The sequence below is a fragment of the Lactuca serriola genome, chromosome 4, assembly GCF_051521515.1.
Source record: "Lactuca serriola cultivar US96UC23 chromosome 4, Lser_US96UC23_V15, whole genome shotgun sequence".
NCBI lineage: Eukaryota > Viridiplantae > Streptophyta > Magnoliopsida > Asterales > Asteraceae > Lactuca > Lactuca serriola.
Window position 1 is genome coordinate 38,829,921 of NC_136411.1, and position 25,302 is coordinate 38,855,222.

A 25,302-nucleotide genomic window follows, 5' to 3' on the forward strand; every position below is an offset into this window, starting at 1 on the left:
TATTGTAACATCTGCAATTTTGTAATAACTAACAAAATTAGAATGGAAGTAAATTCATTTATTCAATCTCTCACGAAGAAAGAGGATCGTATAAATTCCAAGTAATCTCTCACCGAAAAAAAAAAAAAATCCAAACCTACAACTCCTATTCAAGTTATCCAATAATTACATACTATAATTAAAAATGTATTTATTTTCGACAAAATTGTAAGAATGGTCCCTATGGTATGCATTTTTTTTGAGGGTTTTGGTCAAAACCATGACTTTTTTGGATTGATGGTCATTTTGAGCTAGTTTCGTTGCGTTTATGATCCCTCGGTAAACTAAAATGACTTTACTACCCTTTGGTATTTATTTTCTATTTTTAAGTTCATTTTTTTTAAATCTAATAATTATTTATTCATTTTAATTATTAAAAAAATGAGAGGACCCACCTCTCTCTCTCTCTCTCTCTCTCTCTCTCTCTCTCTATTTTCCATTTCTTACGGTTCTTTCTTTCTTTCTTCTTGATTTCTAACTCCTTCTATTCGATCTGGATTAATCTATTAAATCTCTCACGAAAAACGAGGATCATTTAAATTACCATTAATCTCTCACCGAAAAAAAAAAAATAATTATCCAAACCTACAACTCCTATTCAGATTATCCAATGATTACACACTATACCATTCAGAATACAATTAAAAATGTATATATTTTCAACAAAATTGAAAAAAATGGTCCCTATGGTATACATTTTTTAGGGGTTTTTGTCCAAATCACGACTTTTTTGGATTGATGGTCCTTTTGAGCTAGTTTGGTTGTGTTTTTGATCCCTCTGTAAACTGAAATGACTTTACTACACTACACTAAGGTATTTATTTTCTATTTTTAAATTCATTTTTTTAAATTTAGTAATTATTTATTCATTTTATTTATTAAAAAATGAGCTCTCTCTCTCTCTCTCTCTCTCTCTCTCTCTCTCTCTCTCTCTCTCTCTCTCTCTCTCTCTCTCTCTCTCTCTCTCTCTCTCTCTCTCTCTCTCTCTCTCTCTCTCTTTTCAACTGCAAATCAACCTGCAAATCAGATGAGAAAAATCCAGATCAAAGAGGCAAACCCACGTCAAAAGTGAATACAGATTCAGTGAAGCATCAACATCAACATCATCTTCAACTACCCATATTCTTAAACGAATGTATATAAAACCAACAAATAGTAGGAGAAAAGTTTTAAACCTGCAACCAGAAGAATGAGATGGGGTTTCATCTGAAGGAGATGTGTTTCTCATTTAGTCTCCATGATGTTGTAATTGATTTTTCTGGGTTTCTAATCCATTTTTGGAGTTAGTGATGGACGAAATCTTTGTTTCATCCTCAACTTGGTTTAATCTCTATTCGGTTCATTATCTAGGCATGTAATGAACAAACAAGTTTTGGTTTGTGAAGATCTAATTTTGACTATCTGAAACCTAATTTTGACAATTACGATGTACAAGTTTCTTTTATCTACCATTTGAAGGAAAATCATTATTCATACAAGAAGAAAAGATAGAGCAGAAGCGGAACAAACAACAAACCATTAATGACTGCTGATGTGCAGGAGAGAGGAATAGAGTTGGTGTCAATAGACACAGACAATTAGATGAGATGATTGAGGCGGTTGAGAAATTTGAATGGTGATGGAGAAAGAACAAATGTTTTTATGGTTGAGAGAATGCCTTTTCTAGGTCGAACATGGCAGCAACTTGCAGCTTGTACACCACACTCCGCTCACCTGCACCACCGTCAACAGTGGTGAGAAAATACACACTCTCACTCAGACTCGCTGAATCCATCGATAGTGAGTCTCACAGAGTTGATTTCTTCACCTAGGGCTTGGAACATATCTGAGAAGGTTTTTAGCATCACAACCATAGTCACATGGAACGGGGTTCGCTCCGGTTCAGGAACGGGTTCGCGGTTCGTAGTTCGCTAGGTCCCCAAAATCCGGTACGAAAGGGGGTAGGTTCATTTCGGTTCGATACGGTATGATGTACCAATTAAAGTGGTACGATGTACCACATAAAAAATCATTAAGTCCAAGACTCCAAGCTCCAACAAAAATATATTGATATTAATAATCAAATATTAATTATTCGATAAAATTCTTTAATACATAACCCATTAGACAAATACCATCAAAAAATTCAAAATAATTAAGACACATAACTAATCAAAATTAGTCTTTCCTCATTGTCTTTCCATTCCCATTATCAACAACCTCTTCAACTAATTAAGTTTTCCCACTGCGATATTGAGAAAGTAATATGGAATTGGGATGTTCTGATGAGGATGAAGTCGGTATATGCAGTGACTAAGAGTGTAGAACTAAAATTTGAAATAAGAAATTAGTTATAATGACTTTTCGTATGAAGTGAACTATTAATGTTAATCTGAAAATTGAAAATTGAAGTCAAACTATTAATATAATGTGAAAGGTGAGAATTGAAGTCATTAATTAATGGTACATCGAGCCATGCATCTAAGGTGCCATGGCGAGTTCGTGTTCCCAGACTATTTAAATCGCGAATAAGAAATAACTGATACATCGACCCACCGACTCTTGGTACAAAATCGGGTACGCCTTCAATCACGATCCAGATCGCGAACCACTAACCACCGGTGATTGGTACACTTTTGTACCGCGATCCAGTTCGAAACGATCTAGTTCGCAGTTCATGGCTAGTTTAGCGAACCAAGTGACTATGATCACAACATCAGCAATAACCAGTCTGAATCCTCATTAAGGAAAACGTTATGGAACCATGAAATGAGTACCAAAATTTCAAAAATGTTTTTCTTTTAAAGAATCTTTTCTGGGATTATTAGGATATAATTATGCTCCTTAAACGTATGACATATAATTTTTAAGAAAAGTGATGAATTTTGTTGGGGGTAATTTATGATACCTGAACATGGAAATGGAAGAGATGAAGAAGACATTGGCAAAATGGTCATTATCATAAATTTAACATACGGGCTGGTAAAGTTGAGAACAAGAGACCAAACATAGTATTATCAAACAATGAAATGAGAGTACCATATTTTCAAAAAGACACTATTTTTAAGGATTTAGTGTTCAGCTATGCTCCTGCAACATATTCGGAAAGAGAGAAATTTTGTTGAAATTTCATCATGCTCCTTGAAAATGGAAAAGAAAGAGACGAAGATAAGGACATGTTGTTTAACATCTAGGTGATGACCCAGGTACAAAAAGCGATTGAGAAACCATGAAATAAGGACCAAATTTGAAAAAAGATTCCCTAGCTCTTGGACATAAACCAACAACCTGACTATAGAAGTAAAGAGAGGGAATGCTAGACCTGAAATTAGTAGATCACATTTTAAAAAATCATAAATATATTTTGCCTTGTGGAATACACAAATGCAAAACATGAAAACCTCAGAGATTATAAGAAAAAATAAACAATATCAAGTTATAGCAAAAAAGAATGTAACAACATACCAGATGATAAGACACAAATCCAGAAAATATAAGACATTTTAATCTAGGTAGCACATTATCAGTGCAACACTTCTTGAGAAAAAAAAAGTTATGTGCCACATATCAGGAACAATACACAATCTGATATAAGCTTCTTTTTTTTTTTTTTTTCCAAAATTCAGTTGGACTTAAAAGTAAAGATTCAAGAACCTTGATGGAAATCCATAGAGGAAAAAGGCGGACTAAAAACTAATGAATCAGTCCGACAGAATTCATATTTTCTTTGCAATTTAAAAAAACGGAATAAAACGAATTTCGTTCCTATGGTATTTTTTCCATTTTAATATACTCCCAAATTAATTGTCCACTTTTGACTTTGAAGTCTTTTTTCTTCAACTTTGACTTTAAATATTTTTATTTGTGTTATATATTACTTGATAAAACTTATAACAATGAAAAGAAATTTAAAATACAATCCATTCATATATTTTGCATCAAGTATTATCATTTGAGGTCAAAGTTGAAGAATAAAGACTTCAAAAGTCAAATGTGGAAAATTAATTTGGAACGGAGGTAGTATGTAATATATTTGTCTTAGTTTAAATTATAAAATTGCATTTTGTACTGTTTAAAATTGTTAAATATTGCTACCAAAAGAATTTACCATTTGATCAAACTTCTTTCAGCTTCTCCTTGATCTGCTTTAACAAATGAAGAATCTCAGGTGTCTGCACATTTAACAAATCAGAACATTAGAATGATAAAAAGATATGAAAATGTATAAGGGAAAATTAGGTAAGTTCAACGAATCCATCTGTGTAATTTCTGATACAGAGATAGCAATAGCTGCTTTAGCATTTCCTGAACTCCATTTGGTTACAAGTTAAAGTCCTGCTTTTATCAGACATAATCATCTCAACCTGACCAAGCTCTTAAGCATTTCATCGGTATTGATTGGATTTCAGAGTGACAAAAGTAGTGGAGAACTTCAACTAAAAAATTGAAGTTTTTCTCGAAATACCCTAGTTGTCCACTAAAAAAATAATAATAAGAAAAAAAAACTGTTAGTGTTTCTTCAAGTTAACGATTGTTGTTTTTGGATGAAAAGCTATAAATACATTGCTCTTATGAATAAATATTAAAGAAAAAAAATCTATTAAATACTAATAGTAAAACAAAAGGTCATAATAGAAGATTAAAAAAAGGTACATTGTGTCTCAAGTGTGTGTTAATATGTTAGATTTTGAAGGTATAATTTCATAAGAAATAGTATCATGTTATAACTAAGTACAATATTAATAGAAAATAAGTGAAGTTATAATGCTAATCAAGTTTAGCCTTCAGATTAACAGGAAAATAAACAACTTCTTAACAGGTTGGATTTTGAAAGTATAATAATATAAGTAGTTAGATTTTCGAAAAAAATCTTAATGGTAAAGAAATTAGAAATACATGGTCTTACTAGAAAAAAGAAATTAAAACAATGTCTTAATATGGTTGATTTTAAGAATGAAATCCGCACTTAATATAACTGGTTTGGTTTGGTTTAGATAAAAAGAAACAATAATAAAAAGCTTATTTAAGCATCATAGCTGAATGAAGAGGTTCCTGTAAAAAATGAAGTTTTTTTTAACAAAATTCTCGTATAAAATATTTCTATTAACAAAAGAGAATTGTTTAATACCTCTTTACATCACCAACTTGTTTTTAACATTTCAACCCACCACAAACCACACCATTTCCCGAAGTAATAAATAAGCACATGTTTTAGGAAAATGAGGGGTATTTCTGGAAATATACAAACATGGTCATAGACTCGTAGCTACCTGCATATCACTTCCATGTTTTGTCAGCTAGTAATCAGTGGATAGAAGATGGTAATTTCCTAACATGAAGGCATAATTAACCTTATTTGAGATTCAATGATAAGAACACCCTTATTTGTTATTTCCCACAATTTCCCTTCAAAATTTAACATATGTTTTGAGGCTTGTTGTTATCGTAACCAATTTGGTGATATCCATCATCATTGGTAAAGAAACTTGCTGCATCATCTGATGATTCATCTCTGCCTCTCTTGTTGCCATTATTCAAAATGAATTAATATTTTTAATATGAAAATCAACACAGAAAACATTACATGACTAAATTTAAATCAATGAAGCTTCATTCACTTAAACATTTTATTGAGTGAGATTCAATTATGTGGAAAGATGCAACTTCCAATAAGAGAAATGAATAATTTGACAGTGTATTTATTACTCACTAACACACGAAACTATAATTACTCAAAGCCTGTTAAAAACTAAAAAAATGATTGTTAATGAATAGCTATGGTGTCTTAATATGAAAAATAAAATAAATATAAAGTATAATGTTATAATTGGTAACCATGGTTAAACAAGTTTAGATTCTAAAGTAGAATGTATTAAAACTACATTGTCTTAAAAGGGTGGATTTTGAAACTATAAGTTTACGATTTGGGGTATTATTTTGCAGGCAATTGGTTAGATTTTGATAGTAAACTATCTTCACAATAAAAACTTTGAATTTATAATGCTATAAATGGTATCCAAAACCAAACATGTTTAGTTTTTCAAAGTACAGTGACCTAATAGGAAAAATAATAAAATTACAATGTCTTCATATCATAGGTTAGATTATGAAAGTATAATATTTTAATATAAGATTTTATAGCTTAGCATCTAAATAGCATTCAACTACAACATACAAACGTAGGGTTTGGTTATTTACCTTGGCACTGTATATGGTCATTTAGCTTTTTCTCCAGCTTTTCCTATCAAATAACCACAAACAAATTAGAAATTAAATACATAAATAAAGCTTTACTTACAATCTTTAGAAATTTATATAACATGGGGAATCAATCTATGTGTTGATAAGTGTGGCAGGCAGATTATGTGACCTTAATAATAAGGTGTTGTTGTTAGCCAGCCAACATTACAATAAGATTAGAATGGAGTAAAAATATTAATAGACAAATCAATACATGATTGAACCTCACAAACAAACCAACTACAACTACAATATGTCAAACCTAACACATTCAGACCAAATGACTCATCCAACATTTTAACCATAGTTATTTTACTAGTAAGACGCAAATCAATGAAAGAGAAACAAAGAAAAACCATTAACTGCAATTTTTTTCTTCAATAATAATGGTATCTTTACTTAAATAATTATTAATTTCTTAATCTGAAAAGTTGAAAGTAGAATACTGTAATAGAAAAAAAATGAAACTAGGATACTTAACACAAAGAAAGGAAAGTAAGTTGTTATATATTGCATTTAGCCCTAAAAAGAACTGAAACCATAAACAAAAGTAAGTTGTCTTTTATTTTGTTAAATAATAATCTCCCCCACATACCATAGCATAGGAGATGAAAACCCTTGTTCTACCACTAACTACCACAACAACAAAATCTGTAACTATGGTTAATGAAATGTAAAGGCCAGAGGGTTTACATTAAGTGTGTATATATGAATATGAAATCTACAGTTGATAAAAAAAACAAACAAACCATGTAACAGCAAAAATGTACATTGATTTAGGCAAAATTAATCCTACATGCATGAAACGTATGTATCAAATCCTAACCTTCTTGACTGTTTTTGAAAACATAATCCCCAAAATCAGAGTTTCTTCAAGTTAACGATTGTTGTTTTTGGATGAAAAGCTATAAATACATTGCTATTATCAGTAAATATTAAATAAAAATTATCTATTAAAATATTAACAAAAGTTGCAATAACAAGATCATCAGAAAGAATGAGATGAAATCCATACTTTCTTAATATCATTGGTTTGGCTAAAAAGGTAACAACAATAAGATCCCTGTTCAAGCATCACAGCTAAATAAAGAGGTTCCTTCAAAAAATTTAAGTTTTTTCACAAAATTCTCATATTTTTATTTTTATTCACAAAAACAGAATTGAATTATTACCTTAAACACCAGCACCCTCTTTATATTGACCACTTGTTTCTAACATTTTAACCCACCAAAGACCACACCATGTGGCATTTCCCTTCCCTGATGTCTAAATTTGCCAAAAGAAAGTACACTTTTTAAATAAATATTTTTTTTACTAAATAACAAATATAAATTGTAAAGAATTACCAAGCATACTAAATAAGTGCTGAAGGACTTTTCCATGCAATATTTATCATTTTTTTTTTAACTAAATAAGCACATCATTTTCTGGGGATAATAAATAAGCACAAGTTTTTGGAACAGAAGGGTATTCCTGGAAATACAAAAACAGGGTCATAGACTCATAGTTATAGCTACCTGTACACCTGAAGTAGTAACTGTATCAAGTATCTTCTAAGTTCCATTCGCAAGAGAGAGATCTTGGAAGCTCCCATGAAGACAAAGTTCTTTTGAAGAGGATCTTGAAAATACATTTGTGTCTTCTGATGATCTGAAACAATAACAACAATAATTTTTAAACATATCAGATATCAGATGAAACTTTTTTTTTTTTATTAATGAAAGAGAAGAATTTTGTTGGGTGTTATTTAATAATGAAAACCCTTGTTGCTTGAACATGGAAATGAGAGAGATGAAGAAGACAAGGGCAAAATGGTTCATGTTTGAAATAAATATTGAATATCTGTGTTGTTAAAGTTGAAAACCCATGGACCAAAAACTGTTATGGAATCATGAAATGAGTACCAAAATTTAAAAAAAATATTCTTTTTTAGAGAGACTTTTCAGGGATTATTAGGATATAGTTATGCTCCTTAAACATGCAAATAGAAGAGATGAAGAAGACATTGCCAAAATGGGCTGCTAAAGTTGAGAACAAGAGACAAAATGAAGATAGGTAACTAATTGATTATAACAATTGATTATAACAATGAAAAAAAGGAAAATGCCATTAAAAATGAAGATAGGTAACTAATTAATAATATAACAATTGATTATAAATATCTGCATTTATAGAGTTGTATATTAGGATAAATAGGGGTGAGAATAAAGAAGAAGGTGTAAGATTCAAAAAAACAACATTTGGTTGTAAGGACAAATTTAGTCTTTTTAATCAAGAAATAAAGAAAGGAATTCCAATTCTTCCATAGGAATGATAAATCTGTTGAATACAGATTTTGGTGGAGTTTAATGGAATCCAATTCCATCCATTTTGTCAACCAAGTGTGTAACTTAAGGAATCTTCCATTCCAATTCCTTCAGACTTCTATGGAACCCTTGAACCACAGACGCCCTAATTAAGTTGCTCTTAGGATTAAAATAGAAAAGGTAGGAAAGAAAAACAACATGCTGATATATAAAACTGTTTTTTTTCAGAAAGAACCTCACCCACATCCTCTTTGCTGAGCAAAAAGCCAACATGCTGACCAGAAGAAGCATTAGACATATGTCAAAAAATCCATGTCATTCAACTTTCACTTTATGAAAAGATGGAAACAAATTGTATCACATGAAATGCACTAACATTCAATTCCCATGGATTTAGTTCATGATCAGAAGCAGGGGTAACTGATTCATGTTAAAAAGATCCACAAACCTGTTGATAGGATCCGTGTCATTTAAAGAAACAACCAAAAGGCCTGCATATTCATTATAATTAAAGCCATGTAATTTAAATGGGAGAATGAGAAACAATGCACTTTAAAAACTTACATGTAATAGATGATCAAAGGCTTCATGGTCTGCAAAGGATACATTGAGTATAAATTCTTTATTGAAAAATTGGAACCATGTTGATACAAAATCAGGTTGAGAAGAAGCTACAGGGGCAAGTAACTAAAAATAATTTTAAAATGATAACATTTAAACTCTTAGAATTGTGTGTAAAAACTTACAGATGGGTATAGTTTCTCATTTTATTTATATTGGTGATGGATGGCTCTAAGTACAAGTCTGAATCCTCATTGTTTCCTGCATCATCAGTAATAACCTTTTTTTAACTGCTCTTTTGTCAGCTACTTGAATGAGAAAACACTACTAGAAGGTTTTAAATCAAACAGCTAACACTACATGGTTAAATTGGCTAGTAAACGATTACTTAATAGGAAAACATAGTAACATGTGATGAATGTTGTGAACATGTAAACATATACATTTATTTATACCTCAACATTTGGTTGTCCATCATCCAATGCATACAACATTAGCAAATTGAACTTCTGTAGCCTGTAAACGATATGGAAAGGCTTTTTCATTATTACCCTATTAGACATTTTGCATGTATATTAATATTAAGTAATCAGCAAAGTACAATTTAGTTTCTTGCCTTGACTTCTCCAGTTATCCTATCAAATAACCATAAATTAGTAACTGAAATACATATGGAAGCTTTACAATCTTCAAAAAGTCATGTAACATGGGGAATCCAACTATATTTTGATAAATGTGGCAGATTATGTGACCCTAATAATAACCCGTGACAGCAATGTTGTTTTGTTGTTAGGCAATATTAAAATAAGATTAGAATCGAGTAAAAATGTTAATAAACAATCAAAATGTGATTTAACCTCATAAAACAAACCAACAAACTATAATATGGTAAACCTAATACACTCAATGACTCAAACCATGCAAGAGTTTGACCAGAGTTATTTTATTACTCAAGTGCAAATCAACAGAAGAGAAACAAGAAACAAAATAATCATTATGTGATTAAATCTTCCACAAAAAGAGATTTGAGTAAAACATCGTGATCTGATAAAATTGGTTATTCATAAGAACACATTCTGAAACAAGCATACCAGACACGCTAAATCAGATTTTACAGTGAAAAAAAATCAATAAAAAGATAAAGAAGAAAACATTTATGAAACGGACAACAAAACTACATGAAAACTATGTAGTTTCCTTCTGTTTTTAAGTCGCAATACAACTTGTATAGTTAGAAAACTAGAGTATGCTTCGATTTTTCTCGTATCCATACATACAGAGGAGATTACAACATCTGAAATACAGAAAACCCTAGAGAACTAAAATAAGAGGGAAAACGAATGAAAAGTTACAGATAATTTCTTAGGATTACCGACATGGTTGTGAGTGTCTTACGAAGGGTGGGGGTGCTTGTGTCTCCGGTGAGCTGAATTACAGAGGTCGCGACGAGTCGTCTCCGACGGTGTTCGGAGAACGAAGCGGGATGAGTGAAGTGAAGAAGGAAGAGTGGAGAAGGTAATATTTTATGCGCCAATACACCGACCCAAACCTTCTGGCTTCCCAATTCCAACGGTCATTTATAAAACCAATTCCAAAATTAAAACCTTTCTAACCTACACGTCTCCGGATCGTGAGTTTTGTAAAATGCAGTTTGTTTCCCCCCAACTACCATATGTATTCCAAACAATTGACATAAATGGTCCCTGAATATTATAACTTTAACCCTCTATTAAAATTTTCTAGTTAAATCTATATGAAATTACTTTTTTGCCCTCAACTTTTTTTAATTTTAATTATTATTTTTTGTTATTTAAAAAAGAAATGGGCCCACCACTTAGCCCCACCCCACCACTTCCTTCTTTTCTTATTTATTCGTTCATCAACATGCTTCTGGTTTGTGAATTGTTCCTATCCATCGTATCATTCTCATCTCTCTCCCCTTCTTCTTGATAAGCCAGACATTATGTGTATTTCCTTTGGTTCCATTGCAATATCACTATGTTTTTTAAAAAGTTGTACAATTCTATTGAATGGAAGGTTAATACATGCTTTAACTAGTAATTGTCTTGTTCCTCGTGATGGTAGAGATTTATTATAACTCGTTGCAATTAAGATCTAAAAAAGTAGTACTTGTAGGAGGGCAATCTAGATTCATAATGATAAATATGTCAAAATGTAACTGTATAAAAAATCATACAAAGAAATACATAAATTGTCATGTTACATATGATGTTTCATATAAATATATGCTAGATGTTTAAATGTTGATACATATCTTGGATGAAGAAAGAACAGAAGGAAATTTTGAGAACTTGGTATTCAAATATGATGATATAAGTTTATCTAGTTGAAAGAATGATGGATTAAACTGATTTTAATCAACCAAATTTATAGGACAAAAATATGGGTTTTCATCATAAGACTTGGGAACAACCGACAATAATGACATATTTTGCTTATGCGATTGAGAGTGAAACACAATTTTGCTTCTTGGATGACAAACTCACCAATATTCCACCGAGGAATTGACATCCTCCTAAAGTGTTTTTTTGTCAAATCTACATTGTACATGATATACATATGTGAAAGCTTGCAGATTGATGTCGTGTTTTGCTAGGTACCAAAGTCCTAAACCCTTTCTGCCCTTCAGATATCGGAAGATTTGTTTTACTGCTGTCAAATGTGATATATTCAGATAAGCTTGGTACCTAGCACATAGACAAGTAACAAACATAATATACGGTCTACTAACAGTTAGATAAAGTAGAGAACCAATCATCCATCAATACTATTTTAGGTAAGACACAAACCAATCACGTAACAAATACAAACATTAAGGACCTTTCGAGTTAAAGAAATAAGTTAGTGACCAAGCATAGAAATTACCCCAAACCATAGGGATCACTCGTGTAATTTACTTTATAAATAACTCGTTTTGCAAAGTATGATATTTTTGTGTAGCCTATAGAAAATCAAACGTGATGCTCAAGGCCGGTTTTGAGGGGGGGGGGGGGGGGTGGAAGTGGGCATCTGGCCCAATTATTTTTGGGGCCCACTTTTTTATACTATATTCAGGAATCTCAGGAAAAAACATAAGGTGATTCATTAAAATCTTTACAAAAACATGGTATAAATAACTCATTTTGAAAAGTATGATATTTTTTGTAGCCTATAGAAAATCAAATGCACTGATTAAGGACAGTTTTGAAAATAGGGGGTGGGGGAGTGGGCATCTGGCCCAATTTTTTAGGGGCCCACTTTTTTTTATACTATATTCATGAATCAGGCAAAAGCTTAAGCGATAGTCCAGACCCATTCATACTAATTGATCAGTCTACCACACACCAAAAGGCAGAAACGACAACACATCAATTGTTGAAGATACATGAGCACTCGATCATTCATTCGGTCGATCACCTCTAATTCTATGAATAATCACTTAATCAACGTCTCAGGTTCTCGGTTCTCAGTCTGAGTAGTTAGCAAAGTTACATAAGTTTAAAGCTTTTTAGTTTTCTTTTTGTTCCACTTATCGGAGGATAAGTTTTCCTCCAAATTAGGAATTATAGGTATCCTCAAATACTTTAGATTTTTACTTTTGTGTCGATTTCTTTCACGTTTCTATAATCACGTTCTTCTAAATTGAATAATTGTACATAATATATATATATATATATATATATATATATATATATATATATACATACATACATACATACATACATACATACATACATACATACAGGTATTAACAGGTTAAACAAGGGAGCCATGGTTAGTACCCTAAATCGTAAAATTAAGTACTGTTTTCATCCTACCTTCCTGCCCCATTTATATGAGATTTGGATAATGTTGTTTTTGTAATTAGACCTTATAAAAACAACATATTAAATCATGAGAAAATTACAAATTTAGTCCTTTTCCTTAATTATTTTGCAGAAAATAGCCAAAAAAAACCCCAAATTACAAAAATAACCTACAAAATCGTAGATGGATTAAATCCATCTGCGATTTTACAAATTGAACTACAAACGTATAAGTGTTTAAAGCACGGGCGTGCATCGGCAGTTGTACGTTCGTAAATGGTTTTTTTAGTTTTTTTGATTTTTTTCGGTATAAATACAATACTAAAATCGCAGATGAACTTGGTTCGTCTACAATTTCCTCAGATGTTTAATCTGTGATTTTGCGCAATTTATTTTATTTTTTTAAAAAAATATACGTTTTGACTACGAAATGATAGGGTTTGACTACGAAAGTAGCATATTATATATAAAGTATTGCAAAATATTATAAGTTTAGCTGTTATTTCTTTGGAAAATTTGTTTAAAACCTCTCTAATAAAAGGAATTCGTTATAGCAATCATGAAGCACGATATGCCAAGATTCCTCATAGGTAGTATGGAGGTTAGGGAAGCCCACAACACACCTTCTTAATAAAAATCAAGGATTCAATTGAAGCAATTAAACCCAAGAAAGTTGAATAGTCTTAAGAATGAAGGAATCCCCAATTCCTAGAGGATGTCAATGCTTACACATCTATAAAGGAGTTATGATCCATAAGCTAGAGATGACTTCTATCATCATAAAGCCTTGTTCTAAGTAAATTCAATGATTAACCAAAGAAATAAACCAACAATTGCTCATTCAAGTACCAACCTCATGATCAAAGTATTAAACAAGCATAAGAAATATGAACTAGAATCATAAACATAAGATAAATGACAATCAAGCATGAATCCTTCAAAACCCACAAAATTGCAACACCCGATAGTTCTAAGGTGTCACACCCCGAAACCGAAGGCGGAAACGTCTCGGGGCGGAGGTGACTTCATGTGAATCATAACTAATGTACATAGTAAGCGAAGTAAAACACAAAATATTACATTACATAGATTTCATTACATCAGTTGAAAAGTAAAGTAGAACAATTTTCATAAATATATAGTTTAAACAAAAGAAAGACGATTCTTCTACGCACTCCGTCTTCACCAAAAGAGATCGTCGGGTACCTGTCTAAAGTGGACCTGAGAATACAAACGGTTTGAAAATCAGCAGAAAGCTGGTGAGTTCATAAACAGTTTATTTTATGAAAAGAACGAGTTCCTTTAGTTTCCTGAAAAAGTGGTTAACCAAGAAAATCCCATATTTTCTTAAGTGTTAGATACCAAATCCAAATTGTAATGTAAAAGATGTACAATGAAAACATGATTGTTCTTATAATTTGTAAAGTTTAGTTATTTAACTTATTACACTTATCTGGTTACAAACTATTGTTACTCAGGAAAATCCTATACTTTCCTATATGTGTAAGTATGAACTAACTGATACTGATTCCAATTATGTTCATTATTATTCATAGGAAAACCCCATGTTTTCCTGAATGTGTGTGTGTGTGTACTATTACCAATTCTGTGTATGCTAACTGTTACCGATTCTGATTATGTTCATTGTTATCCATAGGAAAACCCCATGGTTTCCTGAATGTGTGTGTGCATCATTACCGATTTTGGTTATGTTTAGTGTTCTCCCCAGGAAAATCCTATGTTTTCCTGAATGTGTGTATGTGTGTGCCTGTCATCCTTGAACGTACATTAGCTTTACTACGTACATAAAGCTAGAAAATGAGTCTAAAACGTTAATAATCTAGATTGCGAGTCCTTAACCATACTCAGACTAGATATGAATCGAGTCGTGGCCAGTATCCTTTTTATGACTTTCGTCACCCTTGAACCTTTCGGTTTGGCTGTAGGTAGCAGCCAGGTGCGGGATTGTCAGTCCCGTATAGATCTATACACTCAAGTCACGCTCTCCTACGTTCGGAGATTCTGGTTACAAGGGTAATCCTCCACTCTCGTGCCACGGGACGTGTTACAAAGGACGTGTCTCCAATCTTTAAGATTAATCATCACTTCTCGCCTAGGGAAGAAGTATCTACGACTAACTAAGTTCTAACGTGTCTGTCCTTTACACTCGGGCCTAGGTGTTATTATTAAGGACATTACAAATGTTCTATGTTTTCTAATGACGACTATCCATTTACACTCGAGCCGAGGTGCATTATTAAAGACATTACAATGTTCTATATTATCAAATGACTGTTGTCCTTTACACTCGAGCCTAGGTGTATTATTAATGACATACCGAAGTTTTATGTGTTCTTTATGGTGTCTGACTTTTATACTCGTACCTATGGTATTTTATTACAGACTTTACAATGTTTTATGTTTTCTATCAATATAAGTATGAACAATCAAATGTGAAGTATACAATATGACAGTATATAATAAGAATTCAAAATCGGTTTTTAAACAAATGACTCTGCAAGTTAAAACAGTTTGTTAAAAGGGTTTTCAATCCTTAAAAATGTACAAGTATGAAATCATTTAACTAAAATCATAAGTTTAAGTACAAGATATTCTTGTACTCTTGCTTGTATTCCCCCCCCCCCCCCCCCCCCTGAAAACATTGAAAAACCATTGAAAAAGGGTAGGGATATGAACTCACCAGATGCGAAAAGTGTCGAATGGGATGCTAAACGTCGAACCGAGGCTTGAATAAGAGTGTGGTTCCTATGTAATATTAAATAATACACAATATATATCTAATTAGATTTAGATAACTAATTAGATACACTTGAACATTCTAAGACGCGAAAATACTCCAAAATGGGCGTTTGAAGTGACCCGGGTGGCGTTTCAGGACATGAATGGCTAGGATATAGAGTTTACTCTTCAAGGGTAAACTCTAGGGAGTGTTCACGGCCTAAAAACCACATCCCCATGAGTTTACGGCCGTAAACTCATGGTGGGTGTTTTTATGAGATAAATGGCCTTAAATCAATTAAGAGGTGTTGCTAGGTTTGGTTTTTGAACATTTGAAAGGGACAAAATCATTATATGAATTAATAGAAGAGTTTAGGGAAATAAACTAAGAGTTTACGGCCGTTAACTCTCACCCACATCCAACTTAATTATTTTGAAGGCCAAGGATTAATCACAAGTGATTCAACTAATTTTTACAAGGCTTAGGGTGAGTTTAAGGCTTCAAATGGCATCCATCTAGGAGTTTATGGCCCTGGAGCATATGCTCTGGCCGTAAACTCTCAATTAGAGTGTTTATGATGAGTTTAAGGCCCCTAAATGATTTTTGGTTGGTTCCATAATTTATTCCAAAGCCTAAGGGGTGTGTAAGTTGCATTTTAACACCCAAAAGAGGAGTTTACCACCCATTTATATGAGTTTACTGCCCAAGCATATTCTTGGGCAGTAAACTCATGTTTACTCCTTAAAATTGACATTCAAGGTGTTCCAAGTCCATTCCAATAATTCCTTAAGCCTTATCTAAGCTCCTATGGTGATTTGGAAGGGTTTTAAGGCTCAAAAACCCCAATTACATGTGTTCACGGCCTAAGGCTGATCCAGGGCCGTAAACACATGTTTATGGTCCTAACACATGATTTAAACACGAAATTGAAAGCTAAGGATGTTATACTAGGAGCTAGGATGCTTACCTTGGTGTTTTAAGGCTTGAAATGGTTGATTTTGGCTTAACAATATGGATTTGAGGAGAGAGGTTAGAGAGAGAGTGAAAAAGCTTCAAATGAGGCTTAATCCACTTTAAATATGGTTTGAATTGGATACACGGTGGAATTTTACCCGATACCAACGTTAACCGATGCTTTGGGTCGCACCCGATTAAGTTGTCGTTACCCGATATGGTCGAAACTATAATTTTTCAAATTACTAGTTCAGGACGTTTTCGCATGTCTCCAACATGTTTGGATACTTACCAAGTCAAAATAAAGGTTTAGACTTAATTGACCTAGTTCAGGACGAAATCGGAACAATTCGCTTAAGACGAGTTTTGACGGAACGGTTACGACGAGGAAGCAAAGTTTCGGGTTGTTACATAAGGTACTATTTATTTAATTATTTATTCATTTTATAAATCATGTAAGTTGTTCTGGGATTAGTGTATTGGGCCTTTATGAGTGGGCTTAGTCGAGGTCGTACGCTGGGCGTAAGCCTAGTGTATGCAGGGTGTAATGGAACTCAAGGAACACGGAGGCATGCACGTACGCACAACGTAAAAGGTGATACGTGCAACATACGTGGTCAAACTCAAAACCCTAATTTCTAGGGTTCAATCCCTATATAATGTCATTAAGTCTCAATTGTTAGCCTCCTTATCATCATCTATTGTCCAGAAACCCTAATACCGAACCCTATAGCATATTGGTGTGTTCTTGACCTTGTGGAGTGTATTTTTGGTAGTTTGGAGCCTTGGAAGGAAGAAGAATAAGTTGGTGAAGAAGAGTTGTTGAAACTTGAGCTTGAAGATTCGGGTTATCATCATCATTTGGCCCTCATTTGAGGTATAAAGCTTAGAACTTGCTTTGTTAATGCTTAGATCTCCTTTGTTTGAGTTTTTAGACCCTTTTCGTCCCATAGATGAGATCTTGTGGATTATTATCATTTATGAAGCTTAGAGTTGCTACTATTGGTGTTCTTTTGGTCCTAGAGACATAAATTTGCCATCTTTGAAGCTTAGAACCATCCATGCATGAGTTGGAGTTAATTTAATAGAAGTAGAGTGTTGCATTTCAGGTTTGGGTTCACTTGGGGCATGCAAAGCTACCAACTTAATGACTTTATGGTTTAATATGTTGCATATGACTCTGATCTGTGATTGGGACTCTTGGACTTAAGTAATTTAGAGCTTAATGGAGAAAGAGCTTAATGGGTGAGTACGATGGGCGTACAAGCTCGTACGCGCAGCGTATAAGCCATGCAGCTTGTATGCCTAGCGTGCAGTTGAGTACACCCCGGTACACTCAATGATTTGGGCTTTGCGTCTTTTGGGCCTCAGGTAGGCTATTTCCTTGAACATTATTGTTTTGGGCCTTAATGGGACATCTGAAATCGAGCCTTTGGACTGAGTGAGTTTATTGAGCCTAGGGATAAGGCCCATATTGGGGGTTTGGGCCTAATTTGGAAAATTGGGCCATAAATGGGCCTTGAAGGAAAAAAGTGGTTTTGGGCCTTGGTTTTGGATCATATTAGGTCAGGGGTAAAATGGTCATTTTACTCTAAGATTGGATCATTTATTTTGGAATGGAACCCAAGTGTTTATTCGGTGTTATTTTGTATTGTCAGCTCGGGGAGTCGTCAGGCCAACAACTAGGGATTTATTTCAATGAGACTAAGCATTTGAGGTGAGTTTCCTCACTAGGTTTAGTGGGTCTAAGGCACCAAAGCAGACCCATGGAACAAAAACGTTATGGAACCATGAAATGTGTACCGAAATTTCAAAAAATATTCTTTTTAGAGAATCTTTTCTGGGATTATTAGGAGATAGTTATTATGCTCCTTAAACATGCAAATGGAAGAGATGAAGAATACATTGGAAAAATGGTCATTATAATAAATTTAACATATAGGCTGCTAAAGTTGAGAACAAGAGACCAAACATAATATTATCAAACAATGAAATGAGTATCATATTTTCAAAAAGATACTATTTTTAAAGATTTAGGGTTTATTTTTTGAGGATTTAGGGTTTAGTTATGCCTCTTCAACATATATGACAATAGTTTCCAAGGAAAGAGAGAAATTTTGTTGACATTTCATCATGCTCCTTGAAAATGGAATAGAAAGAGATGAAGATGACAGGGACAAGTAAAAAAAATTGCCCTGTTTACATGATATCCTAATGGTGTGTAGACAACAGTGCCAAACAACCCAAGATTCATAATACTACTCCATACAACTATAAAGCCAATTTGAAATGCTTATCTTTCATGAAAAAAACCAACCTTGATTGCTTCTTCCATTCCAAAATCAAGAAAAGGTTGTAATAAAAGAACAACAAATATAAACAAATTTCAAATCATAAGGCAGTAAAAGAAAACAAACTATACATTATAAAGTCAAAGTACTTGGCAGCCTTGCTGTTGGGGTTGACTATGTTCTGATCCCACATGCAGATAGATTTTTCATTTGTTTAGGGTTCAATTAAACAACCACTGCCCTCTAATAAGTGAAGCACAAAAGCATTAAAGCATTAGAAACAACTAATTTGTCAACTGCTACTATAACAAGGGATAAAATAAGATATTATTAGTAAGAGATTTTTGTAACAGAAAGATAATTATCAAGGAAAGTATAACAAATATCAGTTTGGAGATGCAATTAGGTTTTACCAGATGGCCATATGTAATCAGGGAAGCAGTGAAACCCTAACTAATCTAAAATTGAATTAAAAAATAGAACAAAATTTTCAAAATAGAAGAGGGGGAGGACATGTGGCAGACAAAAAAGCAGGAAAACAGGGAACCAAACATTTCAAACAGAAGGGAGACTTCGCTGAAAGAAGGCTTGATGACCTCTTGAAATCAAAGGAAATTGTTAATTCTGAGGGAAAAATTGGTGTTGACAAAGAGATGCTTAAGGTGTGTTTGGTTGTCGAAAATTTTGAAATGAAAATGAAATTTTTTAAAACACGTTTGGTTGATCCAGTTTTCAAAAGATGTCCAAAAAAAATGAAAACTTTTAGTTTGTCAAATTATATATGTAAATTAGAAAAGTGATTTTTACAGTTTTCTAAATTTCTAAAATGGAGAATGAAAATTCCGTTTCAACCAAACGCGTTTTCTAAAATTTTCATTGAAAATTGAAAACTAAAACTCAATTCTATTTTCTAAAAAATGAAACAATTTTCCACAACCAAACAACACCTTAACCTTTTTTGAACACCAAGAGGATTAAAGAATTAAAACCCCCCACTGCATTCATAACACTGCAATAACCAACCACACACACACACACATAACTGAGCATCAATGATTGAAAAATACATAAATTTATCATTTATACACCACCCATCATATGCTCTGTTATATAATCGTGTAACATAGTATGTGGAACTCATTTCCGCCATGTCATCCAACAATTCCAAGTTGTTGATAATAGAATGTAAAATATTCAACGTGTCTCCCTTTTCCTCATTGAGTAGAATATGTATATATACTTACAAATGTTACAGTTTAGTACCACGAGAATTACAAAATATATAATATACATCATAAAGTTTTTCCTAGTCTAATATACCCCCTCAGTCTAAGGGGGAGGATTGTGGACACTTATACTGGATCGAAAATCTTGAAAAAATACTCGTGTTAAACCTTTGGTGAATATATCGGCAAGTTGGTATCGTGACGGGACATGTAAAACCCTGATTTGGCCGCATTGTACCTTTTCTCTAACGAAGTGAATATCAATATCAATATGTTTAGTGTGTTGATGTTGTATGGGTTGCCCAACATGTAAATCGCACTAGCATTATCACAATATACTAGAGAAGTACGCATTGGATGATGACCCAATTCGAGTAATAAATTACGTAGCCAACATATTTTAGCCACTGCATTTGCAACACCCCTATATTCTGCATCTGCACTCGATTGTGAGATTGTGGTTTTCCGTTTAGAGGACCATGAGAGAAGGTTATCACCAAGAAAAACACAATATCCTGAAGTAGAGTGATGAGTGTCTGGACAACCAGCCCAATCAGCATCTTTGTATGCTATAAGAATAGATGGGTTACTGTGATGCATGTGAAGACCCATAGATAGAGTCCCCTTAATATACCTGAGAATGCATTTAAGAGCATTCATGTGTGCTAGACGAGGAGCATGCATATGCATGCACACCTGCTGTACCGCGTATGAGATATCGGGTTGGGTGAAAGTCAGGTATTGTAGGGCACCTGCCAAGCTCCGGTAAGTGGTTGGATCATCTATAAGGTCTCCTGGAGATTGACTTAGTTTTCCTTCAGAGTCAACAGGCGTAGCAACTGAATTACAATCTTTCATATTAGCACGACGGAGGATGTCTGTGGCATATGTCTGTTGAGATAGGAATAGGCCTCCTGGATTTCTGGTGACAACAATACCAAGAAAATAATGCAAAGGCCCTAAATCCTTCATGGAAAACTCGTGTGATAGGCAAGACACGAGATGTTGCTTTAATATCGGTGATGACGTGGTAAGAATGATATCATCTACATAGAGTAAAAGGTAAGCGATGTCGTGACCATTTCTATAAACAAATAGTGAATGGTTGCATGAACTATGGTGAAATCCCAAAGTGGTGACATAATCTGTGAACCTTTGGTACCATGCCCGTGGTGCCTGTCTTAGACCATACAATGATTTCCTAAGTCTATAGACATGATGATGATCAGATGGATGACGGAAACCGGCAGGCTGATGCATATAAACCGTCTCTGCCAGATGTCCATGTAAATAGCATTCTTGACATCTAATTGATTAATCTCCCATCCGTGAAATAATGCAATACTAAGAACTGAGCGTATAGTTTCCGGTTTGACAATCGGGCTGAATGTCTCATCGCAATCGACCCCAACCTGTTGTGTTCTCCCGCCACAGACCAGTCGCGCTTTGTAGCACTCAAGTGAACCATCTGACTTGGTCTTGTCTTTGTAAATCCGCATGCAACATATAACATTCATATGCCGCTCACGAGGTACTAACCCCTAAGAATTATTGTCAATAAGAGCATTAAACTCATTAGTCATGGAACGGTTCCAAACGGGTTTGTTAAGGGCCTCGGTGAGGTTATGGGGTAATAGTTCAAAGGTAGTAGAGGTGTGTAGGTTGAGGGGTTGTTTTGGTTTTGTGTTCCCAATCATGCTATGAGTTGTCATAGTGCGGGTTGGTTGAGTAGGGGGTACTGGTGTGGGGTTCGGTGTGGGAGAGGTAGTGACAGATGTCGAAGTGTGGGGGTGCGGTGAGTTTTGGACGCCGACTATAAACATAGCAGGGAGTGGCATCATAGCGAGGAGGAGGAGGGGAGGAAGGTGATGGGGGTGGGGTGGGGTAGGAGATGAAGGATGTGTAGTAGTGTGTTGGTTTGTAGGTGGAGGTGGTGGGGTAGTGTTTTGGTTCATAGAAACTGATTTCCATATGGTGGGATGTAGCTCATCGGAAGACGAGTGGAGAAATTCATAAGATGGAGGGGTGGAGTGGCGAGTAGCAAAGGGAAAAACATGTTCATCAAAGACGACATGTCTTGAGATGATAATTTTGCGTGTGGATAGCTCGTAGCATTTGTATCCCTTATGATCAGTGGGGTAACCAAGGAAAACACACAGGGTGGATCGATTTTGGAGTTTGTGAGTGTAAGTGGAAGGTAATAGAGGATAGCAAAGGAATCCAAAGGTTCTTAAGTGATGGTATGTGGGATGTTTGCGGTATAGAAAGTATGTAGGGGTGGAATGGTTTTTGGTTTTAGTAGGTAGAATATTTAGAAGATATGTGGCCATCTGGAGTGCATGATGCCAAAAGGTGGGGGGAAGAGAGGCATGTGTAAGTAAAGTCCGAATTATATTATTAATTGATCGAATTTTACGTTTGGCTTTACCATTTTGTGGTGAAGTGTGGGGGCATGAAAAACGGAAAACCATTCCATTTTTAGTACAAAAATCATGAAAGGATTTGTTATTGTACTCGGTTCCGTTATCACATTGAAACGATTTAATATCACACTCAAATTGTGTCTTGATAAATTTGTAGAAGTTTAGAAATGTGGAATACACATGTGATTTATTAATTAATGGGAATGTCCAAAGATAGTTGGTAATCATCAAGGAAAAAGAGGTAATATCGCTGACCTCCTGTGCTTGCAACCGGGGAGGTCCATAAATCACTATGCAATATGTCAAATGGCATGGAGGTGCAAGTCAAAGAACTATAGAAAGGCAATTTAATATGTTTCCCAAACACACAGGATTGACATAAATGTTTATCAGGAAATTTGCCAACAGAAATAAAGTTGTTCTTATTCAAAACACGCAATAATGATGAACTAGGATGCCCCAAGCGGAGATGCCATAGGTCTTGACACAGGGCAACAAATTTGGAAGGAGTGACTTGAGTAGACGACGATGATAGAGGATAGAGATCTCATGTGCTATTACATCGGAGGATAGGAATCTGCGTCTGAAAGTCCTTCACAAGAATGCCAAAAGGGTTAAATTCAAGGGATATATTATTATCAGTGGTTAAACGACGAACAGACAAAAGGTTTTTGATTAGTTTAGGTGCGTGAAGAACATTTTTGAGTTGTAACAGTGGAAAGGGTGGTGGTAAGGTTGTATGACCGGTGCCATGAATTGGGATTTGAAAACCATTGCCAACGACTATGTTGTTTTAAATACTATTATTGAAATAACGGGAAATGTTACCTTTATTGTTTGACATATGATTTGTAGCCCCGGAGTCCAAATACCAATTCTGATCAGGATTGAGAGTGATTGTGTACATAGCATGCTCGATGTTTGTTGGTGTATATGAGTCTGCATAACCAAAAGGTGGGCTGCCAAGAACACCTGCAAATGTGTTTTGGTTAGGGTGTCTGTTACCTGGTGTGGTTGGATATGGTGCAGGAGGGGCTTTCCTCTGTTGTTGTTGGTGCCAAGTAGGATGCCAACCATTAGAGTTCCAACCATTCCAAGGAGTTTGTGTATAAAAGTAATTACCCTAACCAAAATTGTTCCCACGTCCGCGACCACATCCCCAGCCACGTCCACGCCCTCCTCTACCTGAGTTTCCTCCACCGCGAGCCTATTGTCCATGGCCTCCCGTGTGGTGTTGTTGCTGATCATAAGTGGATCGATCGTGACTACTTGTGCTATGTGAGATGGGTTGTTGAGCTGCTACTGAAGCTTTTTTTGTGGCAACAAGTAGTGCTGTGGAAGATGTGGTTGCAATGTGAGCTTTTCGGGTTTCTTCCAAAATGAGTTTGGACCTTGCTGTATAAAAATCAGGTAGGGGAAAGGTTTGTTGCAAGTGTGTTGCTATGTTTTCATATTTTTCACCAAGACCTGCAATCAATTGTAGCACCAACCGATCCTTGGAAACAGGTGCATCAACGTTTGAGAGTTGGTTAGAGAGAGTTTTTAACTCTTGACAGTAGGCAGAAACATTGGGAAAATATTCTAACCGGACATTAAAGAACCGGTTTTCCAAGTATAAGGCTCTTGAAGGCTTGCTATCAATGAATATGTTCTGCAAGGTTTTCCATGCGTGTTCAGTAGTATAGTCTGGCTTGAGAATGGTGATTAGTAAATCCTTAGAGATTGTACTGTAAATCCATTGTAGAACTAAATAATCTAATAGTTTCCATGGAACTTTGTCATTAATCTTTTCTTTATCTTTATCACCGGGTGATTTAGATGAAGATCCTTCAGCGGGAATGATGTGATTGATTACGTCATGGGCGTGACAGTGGATCTTGAAGAGTTCCACCCATGATGTGTATTGCCCGTCATCATGGTCCAACACAATAGGAATGAAATTACTGATGTTGGTAACTGTAAGAGCAGGATGTAGATTAGCCATTCGAGTGAAAGAGAAGAAGATCAATGAAGAGATAATGAAGATAGAATCAGAAGAGCCGAGGAAGAAAAAAAAAGATAAAGATGGAATCGACACTGTAGGTTGAGCCGTGACTTGGAGTTTTCGGCTGCTAGGGTTATTGGGGAGATCAGAGGTATCGCTCTGATACCATAATAAAATGTAAAATATTCAACACGTCTCCCTTTTCCTCATTGACTAGAATATGTATATATACTTACAAATGTTATAGTTTAGTACCATGAGAATTACAAAAAATATATAATATACATCATAAAGTTTTTTCTAGTCTAATAGTTGACCTACACCAATGAAAAATTGAACATATAGTAAGTAAGCCAAAAAGAAAGAGTTGTTTTGTCATGAACTTGATTTTCTTTGGAAAGTTACAAAACCAACAAGGATAAATTAGTATACAAGTGACATACATGCCTTGGATAAGTCATCCATTTGTATCTTTAAAAAAAAATGCAGATAAATAAATTATAAAGTATTTGGTTTGTATCCAATCCACCTTAAAAAATAATATACTACTCAACATACTCTCCACTAATAAATCCATCTACTTGGAATCTTGGAAGGTTTCAGATATATACAATTTCAGTGATGAAAGTATTAGAACACAAAATTATGATGTAAATTGTAAGGTACCAATTTCCTGTCTTTGATTTCTTTGGAAGAACAACATTGTACACTTGTTCTACCACTAACTACCACAAATACAAAATCAGTAACTAT

At 34.3% G+C, this 25,302-nt stretch overlaps 1 protein-coding gene and 2 long non-coding RNA genes across 3 annotated transcripts; all 3 read right to left on the reverse strand.

Moving 5' to 3' along the window:
- Positions 1-2,462: 2,462 nt before the first annotated feature.
- On the reverse strand, positions 2,463-5,518 carry LOC145100062 (uncharacterized). Its single transcript, XR_013704792.1, has 3 exons — positions 5,147-5,518; positions 4,127-4,495; positions 2,463-3,340 (listed from the first exon to the last, which is right to left on the reverse strand). It is a non-coding gene; the product is annotated as an uncharacterized LOC145100062 (long non-coding RNA).
- A 1,565-nt stretch (positions 5,519-7,083) lies between these two features.
- LOC145100063 (uncharacterized) lies at positions 7,084-7,908 on the reverse strand. The gene is made up of 3 exons (XR_013704793.1): positions 7,776-7,908; positions 7,431-7,524; positions 7,084-7,163 (listed from the first exon to the last, which is right to left on the reverse strand). It is a non-coding gene; the product is annotated as an uncharacterized LOC145100063 (long non-coding RNA).
- A 15,864-nt stretch (positions 7,909-23,772) lies between these two features.
- LOC145098246 (uncharacterized) lies at positions 23,773-24,549 on the reverse strand. Its single transcript, XM_079035899.1, has one exon. It carries the CDS (start codon positions 24,547-24,549, stop codon positions 23,773-23,775), a length of 777 nt encoding a protein of 258 aa, XP_078892025.1.
- Positions 24,550-25,302: the final 753 nt, after the last annotated feature.